Source organism: Acanthochromis polyacanthus, chromosome 12, assembly GCF_021347895.1.
Source record: "Acanthochromis polyacanthus isolate Apoly-LR-REF ecotype Palm Island chromosome 12, KAUST_Apoly_ChrSc, whole genome shotgun sequence".
Lineage (NCBI taxonomy): Eukaryota > Metazoa > Chordata > Actinopteri > Pomacentridae > Acanthochromis > Acanthochromis polyacanthus.
This window is the reverse complement of record NC_067124.1, coordinates 34,438,861-34,464,510: the sequence shown is the minus strand read 5'-3', so window position 1 is coordinate 34,464,510 and position 25,650 is coordinate 34,438,861. Positions and strand designations below refer to the sequence as shown.

Genomic DNA, 25,650 nt, shown 5'->3' with positions numbered 1-25,650 from the left:
ACCTCATTAAGGTTCAGTTTTTGTTGGAACTGTCTAATAGAAGTGTTGATTCTGCTCTATGGTCACTGTTGATTTTCTGCCAGGTGTTTTCCACCAGGGCTGAAGAATTTGGGGTAAAATATCTAATTATCATATTTTTTCTGCAGTAAATTAAAATCAAGTTTCAGTTCAATACCCAGTGTCTTACATATTTAAAATATTTGATGGAGAACTACCACCTTATACACAGAAATTAAAGTCTTAACTGCTCTATATTATAATGCCAATATGCTAGATTAAACATAGAAATAGTTTCCAGCATGTATGTATTTATTTTTTAATGACATAGAAGGTAGAACAATTATCACAAAAGATGTGACTGTTAAGTTAAATACATGAAGTTCTAATAATAACAGTATATATATAATAAATCCAATAAGAAAATAGTAGGACCTTTAAATAAGCTGGACATTCATGGTTCAGGAGCAGTATTACACATTCTGCAATCAAGTTAAATGAAGTAATAATAATAGTAATAAAAAATGGTCCATGAGTTGTGTTCTAAATAGCAGCTTTTGCAATTAGCTACTTACGTTATAATAAATTTTGATTTAAATACTATCATATTTTTATTTTTTTTTACACCATTTATAACAGTGAAGTTAAGCTAAAGAATACATGTTTGTTTGTTCCGTATGATTATAACAAACAAATGCATTAGTTTTAGGAAGGTGTTGCTCTCACCTGCAGCGTCACCAAGTTATCAAATTTTCTGGCTTATCGTACTTAAAAAAACACAATTATTTCTTGTTTAGATATTTATATTTGCTATACATATGAATTCCATTTTAAATATACTGGGTGCATCCATCTTATTGCTCGAGATGCAAAACTTACAGATGCTGCTTTTTTTTTTTTTTTTTAACTGTGAAGAAGACCGTGACGGCAGAAGTGTGAATAAAGTTTTAGCGTGCATCCTCGTATGATTCTGAAGTGCTTGTGTTCTCTGGAGAAAGTTTTTCATAGACAAAAAAATATAACAAAAATTAGAAAGAAAAGTGATTTGAAAACTTTAAGTGCTGTAACATTTTTTAGATCTTGTTTCCAACTCCGACTGTATCCCCTGTTTGATTTCTAAACATCCAATCTGTGTGAAGAAGGATGAATGGGGATGGAAATTTGATTGTCCAAAGCTGTTCACTTAATTCATTTGAAGTGGTAATAAATGCAAAAGATCAGGGTATAATTGTTTAACCTACTGAACCCCCAAACCCATCAGTGGATGAGAAAGTATGTTATCTTAAAAATATTGTAATAATTACACCATTTATCAATCAGAAACTGTAAAAATTCAGATTTTCAACTTTCTGACATTCCTTAAATGAGTCATTTGTAGAGTGCTATTATATTAGGAGAATTAATCAAATTTAAGTTTAAAATCTTAGTATGATATTTTAGAAAAATCCCTTTCTTCTCCTTGTTTAAAAATAGGCAGAAATAGGAAAATAAATGCAACATGGCTTGGAAATAGTATTCAGAAGATCAATGGTTATAAAAATATACATAAAATATAAATTTTATAGAATTTATATTCATATAAATTTTACATTTAACAGTATTGGTGAAACTTGTGGGGACTTGGAAAAATGTTAGACATGTTTGTTTTTTTTTTTCAATTTTTGTGTCAAATTATCAATTTGTTTTTTCTTTTTAAATATAACATAAGGTATTCTAATTGCTTTACGCGCACAAAAGACATGTTTGAGTTCTCTCTAGTCATGTATGTGCCGTTTCCAGGATTTTATATTCCAGTGATTAAAAGCACACACTGAAGAAAATACGACACCCATAAATTGCAGCTGTTCAGAGGGTTAAAGCCTCAGATCAGTCGAATCTGTTTGAATTATGTGGAACATGTATTTGTCTTCCTAGAAAGTTGAAAGCGATCCGAACATTACCTTCATGTGCAGAAGAGTGTCATCTGCGATCGTGTTTAGATGGCGGCATTTTTTATTCATTTCCGCATCTTGTGTAATGTGAGGAGCTTTCTTTTTGATTCACTGTGAACAAACCCCTCATTAAACAGCTTTAATAAAAGAGGAGCTTGAAATAATCAATCAGCTGTATTTCTAAGTTCCGACAGTTCAGAAAATAGCTGCTGCTTTAGTTTCACTCACCACATATTTGCTGTTTTTGTTTTTACCAGAGCAAGACCTCTCTTATAGCGGTAGGCCTCTCTACAGTGGTCTGAGGGGTTTTAGCTCAGTAAGTAACCGGCGTCACAGGAGTGGACGTCTGTGTTGTCCCCTTCACAACCTCATTAACGGCTGTGAGGAAGCACCCGTGGCCTGAATACTAATCTGTGTGGAAATGCTTTCGGTGCCTGTGTTGTGTTCTGCATGGCGGTGTGTTCCTGATGGGTTTAGCGGGTTCTCCTCCTCGCAGGTGGTTTTGTCTTGTGAACTTCTTGGTCTCCTGTTCATGTTTTTTCTCATTTATGTGCATCTCTTTGGCATGAGGGTGAAATGTATGTGTTCTCAAGAGCATGTATGTTTGAACACATGCATGCTGTGTTACGTTATAGTCTGTGGTTTTAGAATTTTCAGTCAAAGGTTTCACAAGGGCAGCAAAATTAAACAGACGAGTTACAAAATCATCAGATAAAACCACAATTTGGTGTATAAAAACCAACATAGTGTTGGAAATTTCGACACAAGTAAAATCAGGAAAGGCTCTCTGGGGAAAAAAAGAGACCTAAAAGAGGTCACTGACTCAGTCGACCTGATTTCTTCCGCATATCGAAGCTGAAGCTCGAAGCCCTGACTGTAAATGCTCTGTCCTCTTTTAGCCCTTGGGCCCCAAGACGGTTCAAAAGACCTCAGCCTGAATACCTCTAAGTGCTTAGTGGTGCATATTGTACTAAGAGGTCAAGATATAGTTGAGAAAGAGACCATGAAGGGCTTTAAATCTGTAAAATCTGTCCTAAAACATACTGTTAAAAGGCTAAAACAGGAGTGATGTGATCATGTCTGGTAGCTGCATTCTGTACAGTCTGGAATCAGTCGATAGATTTTTGCAGGTAAAAAGGCTGTTGCGGTAATCCTCACATGAGATAAAAGCATGCAAGCATGAACTTTTTGTCATTTAAAAGTTAAGATAGATTGTATTTGTGAAACATTTCAAAGATAATAAAAAACTAACTTTGTGATATGCTGCTTATAACTTAAATTTACTGCCAAACATGCAGATGGCAAAAGGCTTAATATGAACTAAAATTGAACTATCTGATGGTTACTGCCTTTGTTTCAGGGCTTTGGAATGCATTTATGATAGAAAAGAAAACATTTTGTATATGCCTGAGTTCTGTATTTTTATTAAGCTGTTGAACTTGATTGTTTATTTTGTCTTTAGTTGTAAAAAAGACCAACTATCTCAGTGCAGATAGATAGATTCAAGTAGTGAACTATTGCATCTGTAGTTAGATTTAAGCATTTTGAAGGCATGTGTGATAAATAAGAACCCTCCTGTTGTCAAACCTAAATAAGGTTAAATTGCTCAGCTGTCTTTATTTACCTCAAAAAGCCAAAGAGTGTATAAAAGCAAAATATCTTTGCGTATTGAGTTTTGGCAGATAGAGCAAGTATTTTTATTTTTATTGCATTTTAACAACTATAGGCCGTTTTCAAGAAACATCTAGTCATAAAACATTCATCGTAACTGATGGATAAGTTTGAGGAGCTCTCCTTTCCGTGAGACGCAAAGTACAATTTTAGCTACGATTTGGCTTATAATTTTGTGCGAACACATTTGCCGAAACATGAGAATTGAAGCCAGAATATTAAAAAGTTTGCATCATAAAAGGTGTTTAATTGAGCCTCTTTGCTTGACTGAAATTCTTAATATTGCATGCTTGCTCGAGTTGAACCATTTTGATGGCACAATGTGTAGAAAAATGTTTTTTCTTTAAATATCTTCTCATGTTTTCTGGGGGTTTTTTTGTGTCTTTGCAGCTGTGAAATCCTCAAGCAACAGTTTGATTCACAACAAGAAGATTGAAAACCAGAGTCAAACTTCGAAGCACTAAGACTTTATTGGCTACAGCTCAACCAGCACATGACATTTCAATATGATACTGTAAATTGAGAAGAGACTCGTTAAATCCACTGTTCTCATGGTACGTCTGTACATTTGTTTTAAGGAACTAGGCTTGTGTTTATATTGTAGATGTATTTTACAGAACAAAAAAAGTAGCAGAAGAATCCAGACAATGTCGTACTTCTTTTGTCGCCAGTCTTGCATTGTGATAAATTTGTACAGATGATTAAAATGTTTTGAACACGTTGTTGTATTTTTTTCTTTCGCCACGATTAATGCGCGATATATTTTTTTGTTTGCTTCCACCTGCGAATGGCTGCACTGGTTGCAAACAAAAGCGTCAAAGGTTGTGGAAGCTTTCTGCAACTATCAGAAGTGAGAGTGCAGCTGAAAGCAACTAGTAGATATTTCCACTGATAACCAAGTATGAAAACCACACTCACACAGAGACCCTTGCAAATAGAGAGCCCGAAGTGCAGTATGAGACCCGCTACTACCGTGACAGAGAGGCACAGAGGTTGAGAAGGATGAGGAGTGGTTTTCTCTTCATATGAGAGGTGCTGACATTTGCTCACCACAAGCCTTGTGTTCTTAGTCCGAGTCACACATCAGATGCAGACCACAGCCAGGCTGCGCAGCAGGAGTTTTAACTCCAATGTAGACAGAACAGAAAGTCACACTTGTACAAAAAGACACAAAAAAAACGGGCTTCACATCTTTTAAGCAACAGTTCCCCGATCCTCTCTCTCTATATATACTTATATAAACAAACAGCTAATTTAAAGTAGAAATTCTTGACTTTCTTCTCAGAAAACTTCAGCAGCCTCATCAGTTGGATTTTGCACGTTTCTCCTTAGAAAACCAGAAGCAGAGGATTGCAGAGAGGAAAACCTCGAGGCCCAACACACAGAGCTCCATCACCTCTATCTGTTTGGAGGACAAGCATCATTAAATATACATTATTCTTCGATTCGAAAATATACCCTTTGGAATCTATTTTAAAGTAATAGTGTATCATTTTGTCATGTTTTTACCTTCAAATGCTCGTGGTTTTCTGGTTTCCAGTGAGCCAGGTCAACGCTTATCAGACAAGCTGCAACAACAGCTACAATGATGCATCCATAGTTTATAGCGAGCGACGCCTGCGACAAAAAGCATGCAATTTATGAACTAAAAGTCAATTTTTTTTAAAAATCTGTAAATGCATTATTTGTTTTACTTACACTCAGCAATGCTGGATACTTGAACAACAAGTTGGAAACGAGTCCAGCAAAGAAGAACTGTGGAGGAGGAGAAAGCAGCTTATGGGTTAATGTGCTTCAATGTTGTTTTTACAGTCTTTCTTGAGCGGAGACTTACGAGAGCTCCGGTCATCTGGGAGACTCTGAACAGGGTGAAAAGGGACTCTCTCATCTCCTGGGTTACAGAAAAAAGAATTCCCACTCCCACGCTGAGGAAGCCACTTATCATCTGCAGAGACTGACAAAGGAAAAGAAACCAAAAAGATACACGGTTAAATAAGAGCAACACTGGAGCTGTGAAGTGGCTTCAGTCTTCCCTACAAGATAGATTCTGTAAATATTTTCAGTAAATAATAGAATTTATAATTTGTGATTAGGAATACAGTCATTATAGTGTGCAGATCTAAGTTATTTAACAGTTACAATAAAGGTATATTGGATATAACAGCAGAGGTGTCAGGAATGCCTAAATGCAACAATAATATATTTTTTTAAGGCTAGTAAGAGCACCCAACCGTACTCGGCTTTGCTTTTCTTTACTCTTCCTAGAACAATTAATTTGATGTCATATTTTTTCACAATGATTCCAAAATGCATGAGCTAAATGCATTTTTAATGTTTGTAACCCTGGAAAAAGTGTTTTTCATATGCAATTCATTGAGTCCTCACTGCAAAGAGGCACTGAAAAGCACTCAAACAGTAAATGAATGAATAACAAAAAGATCTTTTTTTAAGACTAATAAACTGTTAATTCATAGCTGCAACATGAATTCAATGAGCAAAATTGTCTTTCCCCGGTCACCTAAATCATTAACTTTTTTAAAAAAATAACTAAATGTGCACCCATGTGAACGGTGCACACATTCGCAGTATTGGATGGACAATATTGTGAAACTTTAGTCTTTGCACTTACACGAAGTGTAGCATCGGCCACGAAAACCTCAACGAAACGTTTCCTGTTTCTGCTGCCCTTATCTCACACTTCTAATCTGATAGAACCGATGAAGGCACAAACATGTCTTGTAAATATTGTTAGATAAGACATAAATGGTAATGAGAAGACTGGCGTCAGCGACATCTAAATGGAAGTCCCCGAAAAGTAAAATATATATACACACACACCAGCTATGTGCGCATTACTAAAAAAGTAACCACAGTGTTTGTTCCTTTTTTATCTGACTATTCGCAACTGTCAGCTCTCACCAGCTGAACACGTACAGCATGAAAATAGTCTTCTTTTCTGATTTAGAGAAAAAGTCTCATCTCATTGGTATAGTAGGATAAAGGTTTCGTTTGGCCTTGCTGAATTGTTAATCTGACTGCAAATTCTTGACCCTTGAGTTAATCTGCGTCCTGCTCAGCTGTGTCAAATAGTATGACCAGATACCCCTTTCACTACTGATACTAAAAGCGCCTGTTTAAACGCAGCTTTAATCAAATGACACGGTGTCACAGACCCAAAGACGAAGGTGAAAACAGTAGGCTGGTTCTGTCACTTGAATGTCTACAACTCCACCATTTTTCATATGAGAAACTGTCTTAGACACTGTGTCATTGAAGACAATCTGAGGCTCGGGTGGAAAAGTAGGTGGTTGTTGTTTGTCGCTGATAGGAAGTGGATCCTGATGTTGTTCTGCAACATGGTGGCAAATCTGCTACCATTGTTCTGTGAGTGTTTGTAATTGGGTGAAAGAGAAAACACTGTAAACTATGTAAGGTACCACTAAGGAAGAAAACTGTTATATACTAGTAAATGCAGACTATTTACAATTCGCCATGTGTTGCTCTGCATCGATGTGTATGACCCTGTCTACCAAAATGTCCACGCAAAAAACCTCCAATAAATGATTCTACATTTTATATTTTCGATGAATTGATATTACTTTGTAGAAGCCTGTGTTCGCTTTGATTAGAAGAGTCTTTTTTTGTAAGTTCTTGTCAAAAAAGTTTTAATCAACCATGATTCAGTGTTTAAAAGCAATAAAAGGACAAAACTATACTTTTTAGAAGCACTGTAGTACATCCTGCATTTGTATTTTTGCTCAGTACATGAAAGCTGTTTGGATTAGACACTTTTAAAGAAAGAAATTTGGACTGTTGCATATTTTTAATTGCATTTTTTTTTTTTTACAAAGTACCTTGCCCAGTACTTGCAGAGTTGGAAATGTCACCCCTGGTTTCTTTCTAGCTGCGCTCTAAGCTGCCATTGTTCAAGACACTAAACCCCAACACTTCCTGGTGAGCAGTATGTGCCACCGCCTTGTGTAAGAGTTGGCCTGTTTGACCACAACCAACAAAACAACAAGAACAAAAACAGAAAATAAGACATTAAAACAATTATATTGAAGGAATCAGCTGTACCAAGAACAGCTGGATGTAAAATAAGATGATTTTATATATTTAATTCAAACCTCCAATTGCCATAATGATAAAACTGAATCCAATTTCATTTTATTCTGCAGGTGCAAAAAGAATGAAACTGGATTTCCAGAACAACGTAAAAACAGTTGACGCCTATGAGAAGAGTCAATATAAACCTCTTAATACCTGAGCTTTGGTTGGTTTTGCATTTTAGATTTCTTCTAGTAATTTGGGATAAATAGGAGCCAATAAATATAATACTGATATTATATTTTATTATATTTATATTATACTTATTTTGTTATTATTGTTGTTATTTTATTGTTATAATTATTAATGTTATTATTTTTATTATGAGCATTATTATTGACAATATGCTCTTTTTGAGCCAGGTCCTTGGAGGTTAAGAGACAGCAATGATGTAATTTAAGGGAGTTAAAAAGAAAAAAAAGTAAGAACCTCACAAATGGATAAAGTCCAGTATCTGAAATGTGTTGCAGAGAGGGAGAAGCATCCAACTTGATGAGTATCGTAATGATCACATGGGATAAAATCTAATGCCGAGTGATAAACAGTGTCCATTGACTTTGAGATCACACCTGAAGCATGTGTAAAATGTCACTATAATCCAGTACAGATATGCAACAAAGTGGGAAACATGATTTGTTTCTGTAAACCCTTAAAAAGCCAGACCCGAGTATACTTGGTTCACGCTTGTTCGTACACACAGCCGAAACCGAACATTCTCGGCTCAACACACGTGACTTGTTTATGATTGCTAATTAACATAAAATATGCACACACCCGTATGTTTAAGTCGATATAAACATTGGCCCCAAATTTGCTTATTTCAAACGATAAAGCCGTATGAGCCGTTATTACGAAGCTCTTATCGGGGCCGTGTACCGGTCAAAATTCATTATAGCGAACATCTACGACAATGCGACCTCGCAAGACTTGATCGATATTTTTATGGATTAGGTCATTTTATTATATGTTTTAGGATATGTACTTCTCCAGAAACATGGCCCTGTAAGGGTGAAAGAAACCATTTTTTCCCCCAAAATATAGTCATTAGTTTGAACACGATATTTAAATGCAGTGTCTCACCAGCCGTAATTCTGAGATATTTGTACCCTTTAACTCTTTTAATATTTATAATCATAGTAGAATTTACAAGATTGCCCTAATCAATATTTTTGCCTCTGGTGAAGATCATAACTTAAGTTTTATTTGCATTAATAGCTGATGTGTGCTTATTTTGATTACAATGTTAAAGTATCAATACTACAGTACACAATTGTATCATCAGCATAGAGATGCACATTTCGAGCAGATACAGTTAAAATAGCTCAGGTATCCAGTATATCCAGATATTTTTTAACTCCCTTACCCCCAATACAGCTGGCTGTTTCTGCAGCAGGTCATACAGTGGCCCTTTCGTATCCGGCATCATCTCTGTAGCCTGGTACTGCCGTATTATCATCGCGTCTCTTTGGTCGCTTCTTGTGTGCGGATCCCTGTCTTCGTGGATGTCCATGTCAACATCGGCGCAGGCCATGGTGCTTCTTTGATCACAAAATCAATTTGTAAAGTGAATAATTCCTCCTTTGGACTCAGCAATGCTCAAATGCTACCTTAAAAAGTACACAGAGTGACCTGAAAATATGAAATCCATGCATACTGCAGCATAACACCATATAACAGTGCTGTATGAAACAGTGAAAATTAAGATTTTAAGAAGCATTTGCTGACATGATGAAGCAATAATTCAGAAGCTGTCGCACATTGTTCTGGTGTTTCTATTTGTCTTGCCATATGTGGTTGATATCGCACATAATATTCTCATTTCATGTTTTGCAACTGATCGCAAAAAGACAATGCAGGGAAGAATAAAGCCAAGACTGAATTAATCACATCTTTGTACAAACTCAAGACACAGATTAGACTTGAGAGAATATGGAGCTTTTCCTGTCACTGTGTTGCATCATTCTTCATACATTAGGGGACTTAGGTTTGTCTTGCAACAAGAACTGGCACAAAACTTAGCTTGACTTGTTAGACAAAGATGCTACTATTGCAGCATAAAAGGCAGTTGCTATTTTAGCTTCTCCTTTTATTTTAAAAGACTTTGACAGCCCTCATGTATTTAGTTCCCATAACTTTTATATTTTATGCCACTATGAAATTCAAAATTGCGATAATAAACAAGTAAAACATAAAGAGAAATTTCTATTTGCAGACAAAGATTCATACTGATCAGTTATTGACTGATGCACAATGAAAAATCCTTGAAGTTTTCATCAAGCACAACAAATGCAAAGGCTTTTTTTTTTAATGCAACATAGTAATGCTTTAAACTGTTGAATTCTTCTTCAGGCAACTTGATGTTAAATATATTGACAGAAAACAGGTGCAGCTCTAATTCGCATACCGTTTCTCAGATATTTACCATGCACCTGCTAATAAATACAAGTACAGTAATATACAGGCTTTAAAATGCTCATAATATTACATTCTGTATTACATTGTGTTTAACAAAGCTGTTTTCAGTGCAAAGAAATTGAATTTTAAATCATTCTTACTGTGTTTGGCTTGAGTAGATTCTATTTCACCCTCTGCCTCAAACAAGTGTCTTGCTCTTTAGGCATGATTTCCACTTCCCTGAAAATACTGACAGATGAGGTCATCACACACTTTAACTTCCTCACTTTGGTAGGAGTCTCTGTGAGATTATAATGTTCAGAGCTTATTTCCTCATTGTTATGTGTTGTATTTTATGGTATTTCCAGCTGAAAATTAACTGTTTTTGTAACTTAGTATGTGTTTTTAGCATAAACAAGTTAAAATATTAGATGTTAACAGTTGTAAATGTTGGTCAAATCATTTTGCATGCAAGCATTTTGTGGTGTGAGAAAGGGGGGGTGTTTGGTGGTGAGGGAGGGGTGAGGCAAAGACTGTTTGCGTGCTGTACCATTTCCTTGTCGAACTCATTTGAGAAAGCAGAGAATTTCAGATCAGAGTCCAGCAAAGTAAAGAAAAAAAAGGTATTACTGGTGTTGCTGCAAACCTCAACAACTGATCGCCGCTGATAGAAGCTGCTCTAACGGTCTTTGATATCAGTCACAGGAGGATGGTGAGGAAGACGTTCGTGTGTGATGAGTCCATGATCATCACTATTCCCATCGGAGGTCTGGGTCTTCGGGAGGATCAGCTGATGCCAGAAAAATTCCACTGTGTGTTCAAAGACTCCTACAAGATCTTTGTTATCAGGGGGAAACCTAGACCTCTTGGAGTAAGTTCTGTTGTTTTGTAGATGGAAAGGTGTGGTGCCATGCAATCAGACTCCTACATTTTCTGTTTTGAATTTACAACAAAAAATGCAACATTCTCACACAGATTGTCTCTGATTTCTGCATTTTCTATTGTTCTTAGATTAACATGTCCTCTTTTTGTTTTTTACAAGGCAGTCCAAGCCATTGCTGGTATCTTTCTTTTCATTCTTGGAGTGAGTTTTGCAGATTACATCACCAACATGTTCACTCTGCCAAGTGTTGTGGTAAGAAAACTATTTCAAAAACTTTTCAAAAGTCTCATTGGTACATTGAATTTGTTATGTTTTCATGTAGAACAGCTGATATGCTTGATCATTTTGGTAGTTTCTGGTGTCTGGCATGCTGTCGTACGCTGCAGGGAAATATTCAAACATACATGTGGTGAGTTTTATCTTTAAAAATTATGATTTTGTTTGCATAAAGAAAATTTGCTGTCTCTTTAATTATAACTTGACTAATTCTTGACTTTTGTATCGTTTCAGGAAGACTTGCATAATCATTTTTTACAGTTTCTGACAGCTTTTTTGTTTGAAATTTTTCGAGGTTTTCTCATCAGTATTGAGAGGAATAAATTTGCTCAGATCAAGAAACATTTTTTCTGATAACTGAACAAAGCTCTTAACCACACTGTTGTTTCACCCTCCAGGCAAAGCTGTCCTTCTCTCTGAACATTATCGGCTTTTTCTGGTCACTTACGGCGTTTTGTTTCAACGTGTTTTTTTTCCATTTCGGTCCTGGTCCTTATCACACCAAGGTACATTAAAACAACATCACCACTGATTGAGTTAAAAGTGGCTTTTTACATTAATTCAGCAGACGTATATTTATGTACTTTAACTTTGTTTTTCTCATTTTATAGCTGAGTGAAGGAGTCAGAGGACTGATAATGAGTCTGCTGTTTGTTGAAAACTTAATAGCCCTGTTCTTGATCTACTGGTTGAGTAAAGCTGTGTGCAGATCACATTTCAACACTCTGGTATGTCATTTTCTTCATACACATGCGGCAGCTGCATGTAAGTACAATAAAATGTTTTACAACAGGTATATTAGTCTTTTTTCTTTTCTTTCTTTGTTCTGTAGCCCACCATACTGCTGAAACGGGCAGACTGAATTTGATGCAAACCAACAACCAACCCGCACGTATGTTTACCAGCCTGATGATGTTATCCACTCTTAAGCATGCAACGGACAAAGATTGTCAAAGTTTTTGTTGTTTCTGTGTCAGAAATATCTGAAAAATACATAACAAGCTGCTTGTATTTGATATGCATGACTGGCCAAATACAGATGTAGAATTGCCTGTTTATAATGCGTTCTGTGTAATCTTATAATAGCTGTGATATCGATATGAACCCAGTAACGTGTTGCTCATCTGTTTCACATTTGTGCAGAAAGCTGTAGTCTCCAAATGTGTTGCAGTTTAGATTGTATTTGAAAAGTTTGTCTTTCTAATATCTTTATGATGTGCACGACATTTAAAGTTGTAAAAAAAAAAACACATGCAGGTGGGAGTTCAGTGTTGCTTTTCTTTGGACTAAATGTAAATTTATTTAAATATAGATTTGAATGAAAGTGAGGCTTTTCCTACCAAGATTTCTGGGCAATCAATGTGGCAAAATCAACAAAATCTTAACATTTGAATTGTACATTTTTAAAAAATGATCCATTTCTTTCCTGACTACTTCTGTTTATTGGTTTTGTTTAGCATGCATTGTCTTGAACATATTAATAAAGGCAACTGTTTTGTCTTGGTTTAATTTGTCTTTTTATTGACCGGAAATTATGCTCCTTTATTGCATGCAACACCTGACTACAAATATATTTTTATATATAATAGGCACTCTTCTGATGCCATCTACACAAATGATCAAAGCAGAAACTGTATGTTTGATACCAGTGGAAAAAAAACATTTTCTTTGATATACAAAATAAAAATGGAATTTAAAGTAAGACATAAACTTTTACATTTTACATTCTTAAAAAGGGATCTCAGGATTGTGATATTATTCTTTATGGTCTCCACAAGAAGAATACGTACATCTCATCTACGGTCGCTTCAAGCTTCACGTGTTTTGATTGAGATCAGAGGAAGTTACAGTCATGTTAAAGTCTCTGCACGGGCTGCTCTGAAAAGCCCTTTGTGATAAATCCTATTAACTGAAATGCAAATAAAGTCCGTCTGATTTATAAAGGACAATATTTTAGATGGAAATATGGTTTGAATCTTTCTTTATGGCATGTTGTCTTAAAATCAAGAGAGCCTTACAAAAGCCTGTTTGATTGTGAGTTTCCTTGAGGAACCTATAACAGCTGTTTATTTAGAGAAGAGGAACAGCTGTTTATTTAGAGAAGAGGTTGTGGGAAGAACCTTTAATAAGTCAAAAGTGAAGAGTATTTTGTAGGTTTGGGTGTAGGCCTAACTGAAACATCAGACCTGCATTTACATTTTCTTTTATTTATTTTATTTTAAAGCCTTTTTGACAATAAATTTTAGAGCTCTTTTGAACAAAATATGTGACATTGTCTCAAGTTTGAAAGACTAGTTTTGGGTGTTTGGACAAATTAGAATCTTTTCAGACTCTCTGCTGACTTAATTTTGTATAAATGACTCTTCACATTGATGCCAATTTCCTAAGTTGCCTGTTGTTTTTTTTTTTTTTTAAAAAAGACTGCTTCATTTAGGAATATCTAAATATTGTCTTATATTTTTCCTGTGATTTCACTTAAAAGAAATATTTTGTGCTCATAATAATAGTAATAATAAAGAGTTCAAAGTACAAGTTTCTCTTGTCTGTGGCATCACATTTATTCAAAATGAAGCTGCATTTTAAAGTGACTTTTTATGGTCACTGGTCAAAGGAGTGCCTAAAAGTCTTGTGTTCTATGTCTGAGACAAACATTAGACGCAGACCACAGCCGGACTGTGCAGCAGAGGTTTTAACTTCAAAATAAGACTGAGGCTGAGACACAACAGAAAGCCACAATGGTTGCAAAAAAGCACACACTAAGAATGTGCATTGCTTAAACTCTTTAAAGGAACAGTATACAGCCGTTTCCTTCATATATGTATAGGCACACTTCATTTATAGTATGAATCCTCAGCTTTCTTCTCAGAAAACTTCAAAAGTTTCATCATTTGGATTTTGTGCGTTTCTCCTTAGAGAACCAGATGCAGAAGATTGTACAGAGGAAAACTTCGAGGACCAACACACAGAGCTCCATCACCTCCGACAGCTTCAGGTACAAAGATCATTAAATATATATTATTCTTCTGTTTCAAAATATAAATGTCGATTGCACAATGACTTTGTTCTTAGTGATAGTGTATCATTTTGTCATATTTTTACCTTCAAATGCTCGTGGTTTGCTGGGTTCCAGTGAGCCAGGTCAACGCTTGTCAGACACGCTGCAACAACAGCTACAATGATGCATCCACAGTTAATAGCGAGGGATACCTGTAACAAAAGTCATGCAATTTTTGAACTAATTATCACCTTCTCCATTTGGAAGGACATTTTTTGTTTTACTTACAGTCAGCAGTGCCGGATATATGAGTAACAGGTTGCAAATAAGTCCAGCAGAGAAGAACTGTGGAGGAGGAGAAAGCAGCTTACAGTTTAATGTGCTTTAATGCTACAAGACATTTTCACAGTTTTGTACCTGCTTGAGCAGAAACTTACGCATACTCCAGTCAGTTGGAAGACTCTGAACAGAGTGGTAAGGGACTGTCCAATGTCAGTGGTTATAGAAACAATAATTCCCATTTCAAGGCTGAGGAGGCCAATAGTCATCTGCAGAAACTGACAAACAAACACAGGCAAAAAAAAAAAATGCACTCACAGCTCAATAAGAGCAACACTCAAGATGTGAAACATGTTCAATCTTCTGTATGTAGTAGATTCTTTAAATATTTGCACTAAACAGTACAAATTTATAATTTATAATCATAATGAGAAAAACAGAGCACAGAAACATTCACTTATTGTGTAGATGTAAGTGTGATTATTTGTTTACTTCCAGATCTGTTTTGATTCTCTTACCCCCAATGCAGCCGGCTGTTTCTGCAGCAGGTCATGCAGCGGTTCTTTGCTATCTGGCCTCATCGCTGAAGCCTGATGATCTTGTATTATGGGCAGGTCTCTCTGGTCGGTTTCATCTGGATTCTCGTAGTCGTGGACGTCCATGTCAACATCAGCACAGGCCATGATGCTTCTCTGATCTGTTTTCTTTATTGCAAATTAATTAATTAAAAATTTCTTCTGAGAATCATTTGTCCTTTAACATCAACATATGACAAATGTTGTCTTAAAAAGTTCACTGAATGACCTGAAAATGTGAAACACATACATAGTGCAGTATAAAAATTGTGGAAATGATTTTTTTTTTTTTAATGCTTGCTGACAGAAAGACGGAAATTTAAGGGTATTGTCTTACATTTTAGAAAATTGTTGTACATTTCTTGAATTTCCGTCTGGATAAATTAAGTATCTATCTATCTATCTTGTCCTAGCACTGTGTTGGACTGGTTTTCATACAAAAAGTGACCTAGATTTGTCTTGCCACAAGAATTAACACAAAATCTATCTTGACTTGTTTACTAGAGTTGCTCCTCTTCCCTACAAAGGAGCTGCTATTGTGTTGTTGTTGTAAAAGGCAGCTGCAGTTTGACTTTTTTGGTTTCAGACTTTTTGATTTATGTCACATATTTTTCATGTGTTAATCCATTGTAAAATTGAAAATTGTGAATATATCATATCTTTGTGGCGTTTATAAAGAGAAATGTATACCGGGCTTTGCAAAAGTTCTGTTACACGGTTTCGTGATCTTACTTGCCGGAATGAAAAATTCCATTAAATAAACTGAAAGTTCTACCGTATAGGCAGGTGTCCTTAATACAATTTTTTTCTCCGGTGAAGTTGTATCAAGATGGAAGTCAAAAGAGTTGAGATATCTGCTCTCCTTCATGCTGGCCACAACAGGTCTGACAGAGCCAAGCAGCTGAACATCAGCCGGATGACAGTCCACAGAGTCGCAGAGAGGCTCAAGAATGGTGAAGATCTTTCAGTGATCTTTCAAGAATGGTGAAGACCTGAAAGATCTTCACCATTCTTTAGCCTCTCCGCGACTCTGTGGACGATCATCCGGCTGATGCTCAGCACAAAGGAGAGCAGATATCTCAACTCTTTTGACTTCCATCTTGATACAACTTCACCGGAGAAAAAAAATTGTATTAAGGACACCTGCCTATAAGGTAGAACTTTCAGTTTATTTAATGGAAATTTTCACTCCGACATGTAAACGTCTCTAAAGATCATGAAACCGAGTGTAACAGAACTTTTGCAAAGCCCGGTATGTGCAAGTGGTAAAAAAAAATTCATACATTCACGGACTCATACACAATATAAAATCTTTCATGCTTGCATCAGACAAAACAGATAAATATGAAGGGTTTACATTAATAATATTCATGTAATAATGCATGAAAGAGATATTTAAATTTGCAGGTGGTAAAAGATTCATATATTTCCTGACCGACATTAAGTCTAAGGCTGAACTAGTCACATCTTTGTACAAACTCAATAAACAGAATAGACTTGAAAGGATATGGAGTCTTTTCTGGAACTGTCTTACATCATTCTTTATACATTCAGGGACTTAGGTTTGTCTTGCAACATAAACTGGCACAAAACTTAGTTTGACTTGTTTGTTGGACTTACTCATCTTCACCACAAAGATGCTACTGCTGCAGCATAATTATAAAAAGCAGATGCAATGTTTCCCCTTTTATTCTGAAATACTTTGGCAGCCCTCATGTACTTAGTTCCCATGCTTTCTATATATGATGTCATTATAAAATCGATAACTATAATAATCAAATATTACAAAAAATGTAAATAATGTTTCCATAAAGTTTATGAAAGAGAAATTATATTTGCAGATTATAAAAGCTTCATACCGATCAATAACTGATGGATGATGAAAACTTCTTGAAGTTCTCATCAAGCAAAACAGAGAAATACGAAAGATATTTTAATGTAACATAGTAATGCATTAAATGATCCAATTCTTTTATCAGGCGACTTGACATCAAGTATAATGACACAAAACAGGTGCAGCTCTAATTCACATATACTTTACCGTTTCTTAGATATTTAACATGCAGAGAGACTTAAAAATACAAACACATTAATATACAGGCTTTGAAATGCTCATTATTTTACATTCTGTATTATAGTTGTATTTAAAAAAGCTGTTTTCAGTGCAAAAAAAATAGAAATAGAATTTTAAATCATTCTTACTGTGTTTGGCTTGAGCAGATTCTATTTCACCCTCTGCCTCAAACAAGTGTCTTGCTCTTTGGCATGATTTCCACTTCCCTGAAAATACTGACAGATGAGGTCTTCACACACTTGAACTTCCTCACTTTGGTAGCAGTCTCTGTGAGATTATTATGTTCAGAGCTTATTTCCTCATTGCTACATGTTGTATTTTATGGTATTTATAGTTGAAAATTAACAGTTTTTGTGACTTAGTATGTGGTTTTTGTATAAATGAGTTCAAATATTAGATGTTAACAGTTGTAAATGTTGGTCAAACCACTTTGCATGCAAGCATTTTGTGGTGTGTGTGGGGGGGTGTTTGGTGGTGAGGGAGGGAGGAGGCAAAGACTGTTGGCGTGTCGTGCCATTTCCTTGTCGAACTCGTTTGAGAAAGCAGAGAATTTCAGATCTGAATCGAGCAAAGTAAAGAAAAAAAGGTATTACTGGTGTTGCTGCAAACCTCAACAACTGATCTTCACTGACAGAAGCTGCTCTCACGGTCTTTGATCTTGGTCACAGGAGGATGGTGAGGAAGACGTTCGTGTGTGATGAGTCCATGATCATCACTATTCCCATCGGAGGTCTGGGTCTTCGGGAGGATCAGCTGATGCCAGAAAAATTCCACTGTGTGTTCAAAGACTCCTACAAGATCTTTGTTATCAGGGGGAAACCTAGACCTCTTGGAGTAAGTTCTGTTGTTTTGTAGATGGAAAGGTGTGGTGCCATGCAATCAGACTCCTACATTTTCTATTTTGAATTTACAACAAAAATTGCAACATTCTCACACAGATTTTCTCTGATTTCTGCATTTTCTATTGTTCTTAGATTAACATGTCCTCTTTTTGTTTTTTACAAGGCAGTCCAAGCCATTGCTGGTATCTTTCTTTTCATTCTTGGAGTGAGTTTTGCAGATTACATCACCAAAATGTTCACTCTGCCAAGTGTTGTGGTAAGAAAACTATTTCAAAAACTTTTTTAAAAGTCTCACTGGTACATTGAATTTGTTATGTTTTCATGTAGAACAACTGATATGCTTGATCATTTTGGTAGTTTCTGGTGTCTGGCATGCTGTCGTACGCTGCAGGGAAATATTCGAACATACATGTGGTGAGTTTTATCTTTAAAAATGATGATTTTGACTAATTGACTAATTCTTGACTTTTGTATTGTTTCAGGAAGACTTGCATAATCATTTTTTACAGTTTCTGACAGCTTTTTTGTTTGAAATTTTTCGAGGTTTTCTCAGTAGTATTGAGAGGAATAATTTTACCAAGATCAAGAAAAATTTTTTCTGGTAATTGAACAAAGCTCTTAACCACACTGTTGTTTCACCCTCCAGGCAAAGCTGTCCTTCTCTCTGAACATTATCGGCTTTTTCTGGTCACTTGCAGCGTTTTGTCTCAACGTGCTTGTTTTCCATTTCGGTCCTGGTCCTTATCCTTACCCCAAGGTACATTAAAACAACATCACCATTGATTGAGTTAAAAGTGGCTCTTTACATTTATTCAGCAGACATATATTTATGTACTTTAACTTTGTTTTTCTCATTTTATAGCTGAATGAAGGAGTCAGAGGACTGATAATAAGTCTGCTGGTTGTTGAAAACTTAATAGCCCTGTTCTTGATCTACTGGTTGAGTAAAGCTGTGTGCAGATCACATTTCAACACTCTGGTATGTCATTTTCTTCATACACATGCGGCAGCTGCATGTAAGTACAATGAAATGTTTTACAACAGGTATATTAGTCTTTTTTCTTTTCTTTCTTTGTTCTGTAGCCCACCATACTGCTGAAACGGGCAGACTGAATTTGATGCAAACCAACAACCAACCCGCACGTATGTTTACCAGCCTGATGATGTTATCCACTCTTAAGCATGCAACGAACAAAGATTGTCAAAGTTTTTGTTGTTTCTGTGTCAGAAATGTCTGAAAAATACATAACAAGCTGCTTGTATTTGATATGCATGACTGGCCAAATACAGATGTAGAATTGCCTGTTTGTAATGCGTTCTGTGTAATCTTATAATAGCTGTGATATCGATATGAATCCAGTAACGTGTTGCTCATTTGTTTCACATTTGTGCAGAAAGCTGTAGTCTCCAAATGTGTTGCAGTTTAGATTGTATTTGAAAAGTTTGTCTTTCTCATGTCTTTATGATGGGCACGGCATTTAAAGTTGTAAAAAAAAAAAAAAAAAACACATGCAGGCAGGAGTTCAGTGTTGCTCTTCTTTGGACTAAATGTAAATTTAATTAAATATAGATTTGAATGAAAGTGAGGCTTTTCCTACCAAGATTTCTGGGCAATCAATGTGTCAAAATCAACAAAATCTTAACATTTGAATTGTACATTTTTAAAAAATGATCCATTTCTTACGTGACTACTGCTGTTTATTGGTTTTGTTTAGCATGCATTGTCTCATTGCACATCTTTTCTTGAACATATTAATAAAGGCAACTGTTTTGTCTTGGTTTAATTTGTCTTTTACTGACTGAAAATTATGCAATTATACACCCGACTACAAATATATTTAAAATTCTATTTTATATAATATATTTAAATATATAATAGGCACTCTTCTTAGGCCGTCTACACAAATGATCAAAGCAGAAACTGTATGTTTGATACCAGTAAAAAAAATAACATTTTCTTTGATATACAAAATAAAAATGGAATTTAAAGTAAGACTTAAACTTTTACATTTTACATTCTTAAAAAGAGATCTCAGGATTGTGATATTATTCTTTATGGTCTCCACAAGAAGAATACGTTCATCTCATCTACGGTCGCTTCAAGCTACACGTGTTTTGATTGAGATCAGAGGAAGTTACACTCATGTTAAAGTCTCTGCACGGGCTGCTCTGAAAAGCCCTTTGTGATAAATCTTATTTAACTGAAATGCAAATAAAGTCTGTCTGATTTATAAAGGATAATATTTTAGATGGCAATATGGTTTGAATCTTTCTTTATGGCATGTTGTCTTAAAATCAAGAGAGCCTTACAAAAGCCTGTTTGATTGTGAGTTTCCTTGAGGAACCTATAACAGCTGTTTATTTAGAGAAGAGGAACAGCTGTTTATTTAGAGAAGAGGTTGTGGGAAGAACCTTTAATAAGTCAAAAGTGAAGAGTATTTTGTAGGTTTGGGTGTAGGCCTAACTGAAACATCAGACCTGCATTTACATTTTCTTTTATTTATTTTATTTTAAAGCCTTTTTGACAATAAATTTTAGAGCTCTTTTGAACAAAATATGTGACATTGTCTCAAGTTTGAAAGACTAGTTTTGGGTGTTTGGACAAATTAGAATCTTTTCAGACTCTCTGCTGACTTAATGTTGTATAAATGACTCTTCACATTGATGCCAATTTCCTCAGTTGCCTGTTGTTTTTTTAAAAATAAAGACTGCTTCATTTAGGAATATCTAAATATTGTCTTATATTTTTCCTGTGATTTCACTTAAAAGAAATATTTTGTGCTCATAATAATAGTAATAATAAAGAGTTCAAAGTACAAGTTTCTCTTGTCTGTGGCATCACATTTATTCAAAATGAAGCTGCATTTTAAAGTGACTTTTTATGGTCACTGGTCAAAGGAGTGCCTAAAAGTCTTGTGTTCTATGTCTGAGACAAACATTAGACGCAGACCACAGCCGGACTGTGCAGCAGAGGTTTTAACTTCAAAATAAGACTGAGGCTGAGACACAACAGAAAGCCACAATGGTTGCAGAAAAACACACACTAAGAATGTGCATTGCTTAAACTCTTTAAAGGAACAGTATACAGCCGTTTCCTTCATATATGTATAGGCACACTTCATTTATAGTATGAATCCTCAGCTTTCTTCTCAGAAAACTTCAAAAGTTTCATCATTTGGATCCTGAGCGTTTCTCCTTAGAGAACCAGATGCAGAGGATTGCAGAGAGGAAAACTTCGAGGACCAACATACAGAGCTCCAGCACCTCCGACAGCTTCAGGTACAAAGATCATTAAATATACATTATTCTTCTGTTTCAAAATATAAATGTCGATTGCACAATGATTTTGTTCTTAGTGATAGTATATCATTTTATCATTTTTTTACCTTTAAAAACTCATCGTTTTCTTGATTCCAGTGAGCCAGGTCAACGCTTGTCAGACACGCTGCAACAACAGCTACAACGATGCATCCACAGTTAATAGCGAGGGATACCTGTAACAAAAGTCATGCAATTTTTGAACTAATTATCACCTTCTCCACCTGGAAGTACATTTATTTGTTTTACTTACAGTCAGCAATGCCGGATATATGAGTAACAGGTTGCAAATAAGTCCAGCAGAGAAGAACTGTGGAGGAGGAGAAAGCAGCTTACAGTTTAATGTGCTTTAATGCTACAAGACATTTTCACAGTTTTATACCTGCTTGAGCAGAAACTTACGCATACTCCAGTCAGTTGAAAGACTCTGAACAGAGTGGTAAGGGACTGTCCAATGTCAGTGGTTATAGAAACAAAAATTCCCATTCCAAGGCTGAGGAGGCCGAAAATCATCTGCAGAATCTGACAAACGAACACAGGCAAAAAACAAATGTGTTCACAGTTCAGTAAGAGCAACAGTCAAGATGTGAAACATGTTCAATCTCTCGCATAAAGTAGATTCTTTAAATATTTGCACTAAACAGTACAAATTTCTAATTTATAATCATAATGAGAAAAACAGAGCACAGAAACATTCACTTATTGTGTAGATGTAAGTCTGTTTATTTGTTTACTTCCTGATCTGCTTTGATTCTCTTACCCCCAATGCAGCCGGCTGTTTCTGCAGCAGGTCATGCAGCGGTTCTTTGCTATCTGGCCTCATCGCTGAAGCCTGATGATCTTGTATTATGGGCAGGTCTTTCTGGTCGGTTTCATCTGGATTCTCATAGTCATGGACGTCCATGTCAACATCAGAGTTTCTCTGGTGGGTTTCATCTGGATTCTCGTAGTCGTGGACGTCCATGTCAACATCAGCACAGGCCATGATGCTTCTCTGATCTGTTTTCTTTATTGCAAATTAATTCATTAAAAATTCCTTCTGTGAATCATTTGTCCTTTAACATCAACATGGGACAAATGCTGTCTTAAAAAGTACACTGAGTGACCTGAAAATGTGAAACACATACATAGTGCAGCATAAAAATTGTGGAAATGAAATTTTTTTTTTAAAAAAATGCTTGCTGACAGAAAGACGGAAATTTAAGGTTTGAGAGAAAATGGAGCCTTTCCTAACTCTGTGTTGCATCATTCTTTATACATTCAGGGACCTAGGTTTGTCTTACAACATAAACTGGCACAAAACTTAGTTTGACTGGATTGTTGGACTTACTCTTCTTTACCACAAAGATGCTACGACTGCAGCATAATTGTAAAAAGCAGCTGCAATTTTAGCTTCCCCTTTTATTTTGAAATACTTTGACAGCCCTCATGTACTCAGTTCCCATACCTTTATATATTCTGTCATTATAAAATCAAAAACAGGAACAAAATATTACAAAAAATAAAACATAAAGTTTATGAAGTTTATGAAAGACAAATCTATATTTGCAGACGATAAAAGATTCCTACCGGTCAGTAACAGACTGATACACAGGGAAAAATCATTGACGTTCGTATCAAGCGAAAAGATAAATACGAAAGATCTTTTAACATAACATAGTAATGCATTAAATGATCTACTTATTTTTTCAGGCAGCTTGACACCAAGTATAATAACACAAAACAGATGCAGCTCTAATTCACACACCGTTTCTTAGATATTTAACATACAGAGAGACTTATAAATACAAATACTGTCATATAAAGGCTTTAAAATGCTCATAATATTACATTCTGTATTTCAATTGTGTTAAACAAAACTGTTTTCAGTGCAAAATAATAGAATTTTAAATCATTCTTACTGTGTTTGGCTTGAGTAGATTCTATTTCACCCTCTGCCTCAAACAGGTGTCTTGCTCTTCCGGCATGATTTCCACTTCCCTGAAAATACTGATAGATGAGGTCTTCACACACTTGAACTTCCTCACTTTGGTAGCAGTCTCTGTGAGATTATTATGTTCAGAGCTTATTTCCTCATTGTTAAAATTTTATGGTATTTATAGTTGAAAATTAATATTTTTGTAACTTAGTATGTGTTTGTTTTGGTTTTTTTGCATAAATGAGTTCAAATATTAGATGTTAACAGTTGTAAATGTTGGTCAAACCACTTTGCATGCAAGCATTTTGTGGTGTGAGGGGGGGGGTATTTGGTGGTGAGGGAGGGAGGAGGCAAAGACTGTTGGCGTGTCGTGCCATTTCCTTGTCGAACTCGTTTGAGAAAGCAGAGAATTTCAGATCTGAATCGAGCAAAGTAAAGAAAAAAAGGTATTACTGGTGTTGCTGCAAACCTCAACAACTGATCTTCACTGACAGAAGCTGCTCTAACGGTCTTTGATCTTTGTCACAGAAGGATGGTGAGGAAGACGTTCGTGTGTGATGAGTCCATGATCATCACTATTCCCATCGGAGGTCTGGGTCTTCGGGAGGATCAGCTGATGCCAGAAAAATTCCACTGTGTGTTCAAAGACTCCTACAAGATCTTTGTTATCAGGGGGAAACCTAGACCTCTTGGAGTAAGTTCTGTTGTTTTGTAGATGGAAAGGTGTGGTGCCATGCAATCAGACTCCTACATTTTCTGTTTTGAATTTACAACAAAAATTGCAACATTCTCACACGGATTTTCTCTGATTTCTGCATTTTCTATTGTTCTTAGATTAACATGTTCTCTTTTTGTTTTTTACAAGGCAGTCCAAGCCATTGCTGGTATCTTTCTTTTCATTCTTGGAGTGAGTTTTGCAGATTACATCACCAAAATGTTCACTCTGCCAAGTGTTGTGGTAAGAAAACTATTTCAAAAACTTTTCAAAAGTCTCATTGGTACATTGAATTTGTTATGTTTTCATGTAGAACAACTGATATGCTTGATCATTTTGGTAGTTTCTGGTGTCTGGCATGCTGTCGTACGCTGCAGGGAAATATTCGAACATACATGTGGTGAGTTTTATCTTTAAAAATGAGGATTTTGTTTGCATAAAGAAAATTTGCTGTCTCTTTAATTATAGCTTGACTAATTCTTGACTTTTGTATCGTTTCAGGAAGACTTGCATAATCATTTTTTACAGTTTCTGACAGCTTTTTTGTTTGAAATTTTTTGAGGTTTTCTCATCAGTATTGAGAGGAATAATTTTACCAAGATCAAGAAAAATTTTTCTGATAGTTGAACAAAGCACTTAACCACTCTGTTGTTTCACCCTCCAGGCAAAGCTGTCCTTCTCTCTGAACATTATCGGCTTTTTCTGGTCACTTGCAGCGTTTTGTCTCAACGTGCTTGTTTTCCATTTCGGTCATGGTCCTTTTTATCCTGGTTATCCTTATCACACCAAGGTACATTAAAACAACATCACCACTGATTGAGTTAAAAGTGGCTCTTTACATTAATTCAGCAGACATATATTTATGTACTTTAACTTTGTTTTTCTCATTTTATAGCTGAATGAAGGAGTCAGAGGACTGATAATGAGTCTGCTGGTTGTTGAAAACTTAATAGCCCTGTTCTTGATCTACTGGTTGAGTAAAGCTGTGTGCAGATCACATTTCAACACTCTGGTATGTCATTTTCTTCATACACATGCGGCAGCTACATGTAAGTACAATAAAATGTTTTACAACAGGTATAATAGTCTTTTTTCTTTTCTTTGTTTGTTCTGTAGCCCACCATACTGCTGAAACGGGCAGACTGAATTTGATGCAAACCAACAACCAACCTGCACGTATGTTTACCAGCCTGATGATGTTATCCACTCTTAAGCATGCAACGGACAAAGATTGTCAAAGTTTTTGTCGTTTCTGTGTCAGAAATATCTGAAAAATACATAACAAGCTGCTTGTATTTGATATGCATGACTGCCCAAATACAGATGTAGAATTGCCTGTTTATAATGCGTTCTGTGTAATCTTATAATAGCTGTGATATCGATATGAACCCAGTAACGTGTTGCTCATCTGTTTCACATTTGTGCAGAAAGCTGTAGTCTCCAAATGTGTTGCAGTTTAGATTGTATTTGAAAAGTTTAGTTGTAATGATCCATTTCTTACCTGACTACTGCTGTTTATTGGTTTTGTTTAGCATGCATTGTCTCATTGCACATCTTTTCTTGAACATATTAATAAAGGCAACTGTTTTGTCTTGGTTTAATTTGTCTTTTTATTGACCGAAAATTATGCTCCTTTATTGTATGCAACACCTGACTACAAATATATTTCATATTA

The 25,650-nt window shown here is 35.7% G+C and overlaps 3 protein-coding genes across 11 annotated transcripts in view; 2 read left to right on the top strand and 1 right to left on the bottom strand.

The window, feature by feature from the left end:
- The window catches only part of zgc:158766 (uncharacterized protein LOC100009641 homolog), a 35,005-nt gene extending 30,685 nt beyond the window's left edge, over positions 1-4,320 (top strand). For 2 of the 3 annotated variants that reach the window (XM_022215068.2, XM_022215069.2), the window contains exons 23-24: positions 2,186-2,244; positions 3,990-4,320. In XM_022215068.2, coding sequence (XP_022070760.2) covers positions 2,186-2,230 — 45 coding nt within the window. In that variant the 3' untranslated portion in view covers positions 2,231-2,244; positions 3,990-4,320. The remainder of the gene's footprint in view (positions 1-2,185; positions 2,245-3,989) is intronic. The other variant, XM_022215070.2, reaches the window with a different exon arrangement.
- Positions 4,321-4,852: 532 nt separating this feature from the next.
- si:ch211-269k10.4 (uncharacterized protein LOC100150242 homolog) overlaps positions 4,853-25,650 on the bottom strand; it is a 45,089-nt gene continuing 24,291 nt past the window's right edge. For 2 of the 4 annotated variants that reach the window (XM_051957074.1, XM_051957075.1), the window contains exons 2-6: positions 9,070-9,244; positions 5,434-5,553; positions 5,298-5,354; positions 5,109-5,216; positions 4,853-5,001 (exon numbers count right to left, since the gene is read on the bottom strand). In XM_051957074.1, the coding sequence (XP_051813034.1) occupies positions 4,903-5,001; positions 5,109-5,216; positions 5,298-5,354; positions 5,434-5,553; positions 9,070-9,237 (552 nt within the window). In that variant the 5' untranslated portion in view covers positions 9,238-9,244 and the 3' untranslated portion in view covers positions 4,853-4,902. Of the gene's footprint in view, positions 5,002-5,108; positions 5,217-5,297; positions 5,355-5,433; positions 5,554-9,069; positions 9,245-10,261; positions 10,470-23,243; positions 23,290-25,650 lie in introns of those variants that run through there. The other 2 variants (XM_051957076.1, XM_051957073.1) reach the window with 2 other exon arrangements.
- LOC127536491 (uncharacterized) lies at positions 16,022-25,558 on the top strand. Of its 4 annotated transcripts, none has more exons than XM_051957069.1 (7): positions 16,022-17,768; positions 17,851-18,016; positions 18,188-18,280; positions 24,319-24,375; positions 24,640-24,765; positions 24,871-24,987; positions 25,092-25,558. In XM_051957069.1, exons 1-7 carry the CDS (start codon positions 17,596-17,598, stop codon positions 25,119-25,121), a joined length of 762 nt encoding a protein of 253 aa, XP_051813029.1. In that variant the 5' UTR covers positions 16,022-17,595; the 3' UTR covers positions 25,122-25,558. The 4 variants fall into 4 exon arrangements, with proteins under 4 accessions (XP_051813029.1, XP_051813031.1, XP_051813032.1 ...); XM_051957071.1 differs by lacking the exons at positions 24,319-24,375; positions 24,640-24,765; positions 24,871-24,987 and adding exons at positions 18,382-18,438; positions 18,671-18,781; positions 18,887-19,003 and having other exon boundaries at positions 16,029-17,768; XM_051957072.1 differs by lacking the exons at positions 24,319-24,375; positions 24,640-24,765 and adding exons at positions 18,382-18,438; positions 18,671-18,781 and having other exon boundaries at positions 16,498-17,768.

Bases quoted from the DNA above. Each gene is read 5' to 3' on its own strand.
- LOC127536491 (XM_051957069.1), top strand. From the start codon at position 17,596: ATGTTGGTCAAACCACTTTGCATGCAAGCATTTTGTGGTGTGTGTGGG. The intron at 18,281-24,318 runs GTAAGAAAACTA...TCATTTTGGTAG, and splicing joins TCACTCTGCCAAGTGTTGTG to TTTCTGGTGTCTGGCATGCT. The intron at 24,376-24,639 runs GTGAGTTTTATC...TTCACCCTCCAG, and splicing joins AATATTCGAACATACATGTG to GCAAAGCTGTCCTTCTCTCT.